The sequence below is a fragment of the Hippoglossus hippoglossus genome, chromosome 17 (genome assembly GCF_009819705.1).
Source record: "Hippoglossus hippoglossus isolate fHipHip1 chromosome 17, fHipHip1.pri, whole genome shotgun sequence".
Lineage (NCBI taxonomy): Eukaryota > Metazoa > Chordata > Actinopteri > Pleuronectiformes > Pleuronectidae > Hippoglossus > Hippoglossus hippoglossus.
In genome coordinates, this window is record NC_047167.1 from 1,287,576 (window position 1) to 1,291,935 (window position 4,360).

Consider the following 4,360-nt stretch of genomic DNA (forward strand, 5'->3'; position numbering starts at 1 on the left):
AGTTTCAAATTTTGAGTTTTCGGACAGTTCACCATGAATTTGGATTAGATACAAAGTTTTGGACCCTTCTAGACTATGAGTTTCATTATTATGACTTGACAGCAACCCAGTATAGCCTTCAAGCCTCGAGCAGTGTCTCAAAGAAATTATTTTTCAAGACGAGAGTAAAGATTTCATCTGTAATATCCTAATAAGTACTTGTCCTGGTCACAATAATCAAATTAGGATATATTTGTATGTTGTGTGATGATAATATTAATAACTTTATTTATATAGCACTTATCTAAACAAGGTTACAAAGTGCTTCACACAAAAAGACGAGCCTAATCTCATCAGGCAGGGAGTTCCAGAGCCTTGGAGCCCTGACCGAGAAAGCCCGGTCACCTTGAGTAGCCAGCCTTTAACTAGGGAAAGCCAACAGGGACAGGCTGGCTGATCTCAGGTTAGGGAGTGCTTTAAAAGTTTAAATGTTCATTTAAAATGCGTGAGCTTTTAGTGCTTTTGATGTTTTTTTGGGCAACTTGGAACAGGGAGTCAGACTTAACGCAGAGATGGTCAAATACGTACTCTAAGGTCAAGGAATTGATGCTCAGACCGAGGGTAAAGACTAGATCTAATGTGTGGCCGCTGTTATGAGTTGGACCAGTCACATGTTGAACTAAAAGACTGTAATGTTTAAAAATTCCGTTGAAAAACCATTGGTTGGGTCATCAATGTGGATATTAATATCACCAACAATGATAGTTCTATCATAGTTTAAAACAATGAAAGAGAATTCGTGGCAAATTTGCATGTACGGGGCGGGGCGTACATGCCCCGTACACCGAAGTTGGTTTGAGTTAGCAGCGCAAACTGTCTGAAAATCAAGATCCTGGGATCTGGTCGGTGAGATCTGACGCCTTGCAACAGGGATTGCATTTGTAAGCTATGATATTAGCTGGTCGAGTACGAAAAATAAGTGTAGATTTGATAAATGTTGATTCGAGACAGAGTCAAGACAGAGCTTCAATGGTACACACAACACCAACGCATGCGCAGTGATGATGTGTTGATGATGAAATCATATTGGCTTGGACGCCAAGAGTATTTATATAGTGAGTTTAGTTGGTCCACTAAATTGGTCTAAACTGATATTATCACTTGAGGACGATTCGTAATGTCTTGGATCTCCAGACCTAACCTCTAACACCTACCACAAAGTTTTGATGGTTGAACATCTTAACAATTATTGTAAGCATTTCAATGAAATATGTTTTTCAAGGTAATATTTTTTGTGATACCCTAATGTTGCATATAGTGCCATCATTAGGTCAAAGTTTTATTTTATCCAAAACTTTGGTTTGGTACTTAAAAAAAATTGCCAGCCTGATACCTCTTTGTCTTTCATGTGTGTTTTAGGCCAAGGAGAAGGTTCAGTCACAGACTGAGGGCATTGACCTGAAGTGATCCCTCAGCAACCAATACTCGTGTGGGGGTTACAATGTCATCAGGGTTCCCATGTCAACAATGGCAACACACGACACAAGGGAGATGGCAGGAGGAGGTGATGATTAAATGGAGACGAGCTAGAGATCATTGTCATTCTTATCTATGTCTATAATTCAAGTTTCAGATATGTTTATGTTTGGAGATTTCCCAGAAAATATTTAAGTCCAAAGTGAAATATGAGAGATTTGTAATATGTGTCATGGAAACATGGGACCAGCAGATGTCACCAGATTTATTGACTACTTTATTGGTTACTACTAAGGGAAACTGATTGGCCCATGGCTTCAGTCTATTTAGAGTGATTTGTAAAAGTCAGCACTGGAAACAACTATATAAAAACTAACATTCTTTTAGGTGGTCCTATGTAAGATAAATGATTCCCTCATGTTTGACCCCAGATAATGCATGTGAATTAACCATAGGGTTGATGTTATCTGTTATTTACTCATAATTCCAGCTGCCAACACATTTGTGTCCTCTGAGTCTCTTGAGATTTCTATGCTTTCCCACAGGTTTTACAGCTAATTGGTCCACACTGAAAATATCCTCCCTTATTTTGATTTGAGCTTTGTGGCAGAATAAGTGTAAGTGTTCCATTGATAATATGTATATAAATGATATACTCTGATATTGTGGTTTGAAGATTATCTCTTGAGTAGATTTAGGTTTAAGTTGAATGCAACCTTTAGCAAGAGTTTGGTTGCATTGTACAGGGAGAGCATATCCATATCATCCCCATAGTAAATGTGCGTAGTGTTTTATCTGATCAGTTACTTTAATGTGCTCTGTATAAAGTACCTTGACAGGGTTCAGTATTTAATTAATTAATCTCCATTCATACACAATTGCAATTTGGGATTTTTGACAGCAAAGCCAGTGTCTCTGTGACAGTTTGTCTACCAGAGAATACTGACAGGTGGATATTAATTAGTAAAACATCTTCTTTTATACTGTCTATATATAATCATCATCAAATTCTCCAACATGTCATAGTATACTGTTTTTGCAGTTGGAACTCTAAAAATAGTTTAACCTGGAATGCTCTATCAACATCAACACGATTTCCAACTGTTTTTGCTTTTCACTTGGGTTTTGGAGCTGTCCCATTACTTTTCAGAATTTTTTGTTTTGTTTATCAGTTGTTAACTCCTGATTAATTTTCTTTGTGTTTTGCACTATAGGGACTTGCATCAACACAGCTCTCAGACAGAGCTTCTGTAAATCTGCTTGATTTCTATGTATGGGTTTGATGGTGAGAGTAGTTAGTTTTGCTGGTACCATACCTATGTAAAATTAAGAATGTGAATTAATGAGAGAATGTTAGTGGGTTAAGGTTAGGGTGTCCATAATGAATAGATAGTGCATCAGTCTTCCTTCCCCCTGGAACAGACTTGGTAGGTACTGAAGGAACTGTTCAGTTAATATTAATTTTCCGCTCACACCTACCTCATTACTAATTTGTTATGACTGCATAACAACACTGTGAACCCTGTAAAAGCAAACATTCTTTAATTTTGATATGTGTAAAGACATCAAAAAGTGTATATGAAAGCTCAGTGCAATAGTGTTATTAATCCTGAGGGCCAATTACTGCTGTGCTCAGTTCTCATGCCAGGGGTTGTTTGAATATGAGCTGCTAATTATTTTTTCAAGAAACATAACAAATATACCTATATGACAAAATATCAAAGAAAGACAGTTTTCAGTGTTGTTTTCCTTAGAGAGCCATAAGCCATTAAATGTTATTTATTGTGGACTGGATCAAATTTGTCATTCACACAATCCAATAAATGTACAGGTTGTATATTTTGTTTTGAACTATGAGTGATGTGGATGCTTCCTCTCACAATATATATAATGCTTTGCAAGGATGTGAATAGATATTCCATATGGTACATTTTCATTTCCATGTAAATCAATTGAGAAATTATTTGTAGATAAACTAAACACATTTACCAGCTAAATAAATAACTAACAGATTAAAACACCTCTTTACAACAAAGCAAACATCATACAAATAAATGTGTTACTGCCATATAGATTATCAACATCATTAGAGCCATGAGCTAGTGACAGTGTGTTTCGCGACTTATATACAGATGTCTCTGCTGTCTACAGAGAAATGGCTCTGCCCCCATTACTCTTACAAACTCTCGAACTTCTAATTGATATTTCCAAACAAAGCAGAAACAATGAAAGCTCATTCCTGTATAAACTGGTTCCTATTTTAGGAAGAAGCCAACATTTTGTCAAAACCCGACAGAAATCTCAATAACAATTGTTTTACGAATTTTATAAACATGCAGTTGTAAGACCAGATTTGTATTTCAGAGAACATTTCCAAGCTTACCACTCCCCTAAGCTTACACAGGTTTTTGACTGATAAATGGTATCTCTTAATGGTATCATTAAGCATAGACACATGTAGCACTATAAACATAGAGTTTTTCTTGTGGAGCTTTTTTTTTGCATCGTGTGTGTGTTTGTGTTCTGTGATACATATGTATGCATTTTACAAACCATGGTTGAGATAAAATATATTTAGATCAATGAAGAAATATGTGATGATAATAAATTTGTGATGTATGTGTTGCTGTCCAAATGTGATGTTCTATGTTGAAATAAAACTCTGTAATGCCATCATGTGGTCAACTTCAGGTTTTTGTCTTCATCCTACTCGTGTAGTACTTATTCATTGAGGGAATGTTTGGGTTTCTCTATAATTTTTAAGGTCTCTTTTTTGGGGGGTTTGTTATTACAAGGAACAACTAATTTGTTTCAGCTTAGATACAATGTCAACCTCTAGCAGCTTGTTAGTTACTACTCAAACTATATTTTTTATTAAACATCACTAATGAGACAGGACAACTTA

The 4,360-nt window shown here is 36.0% G+C and overlaps 1 protein-coding gene across 6 annotated transcripts in view; it reads left to right on the top strand.

Moving 5' to 3' along the window:
• LOC117777757 overlaps positions 1-4,129 on the top strand; it is a 36,559-nt gene extending 32,430 nt beyond the window's left edge. For 5 of the 6 annotated variants that reach the window (XM_034612686.1, XM_034612681.1, XM_034612683.1 and 2 more), the window contains one exon: positions 1,399-4,129. In XM_034612686.1, the coding sequence (XP_034468577.1) occupies positions 1,399-1,446 (48 nt within the window). In that variant the 3' untranslated portion in view covers positions 1,447-4,129. The remainder of the gene's footprint in view (positions 1-1,398) is intronic. The other variant, XR_004616660.1, reaches the window with a different exon arrangement.
• The last annotated feature ends 231 nt before the right edge of the window (positions 4,130-4,360 follow it).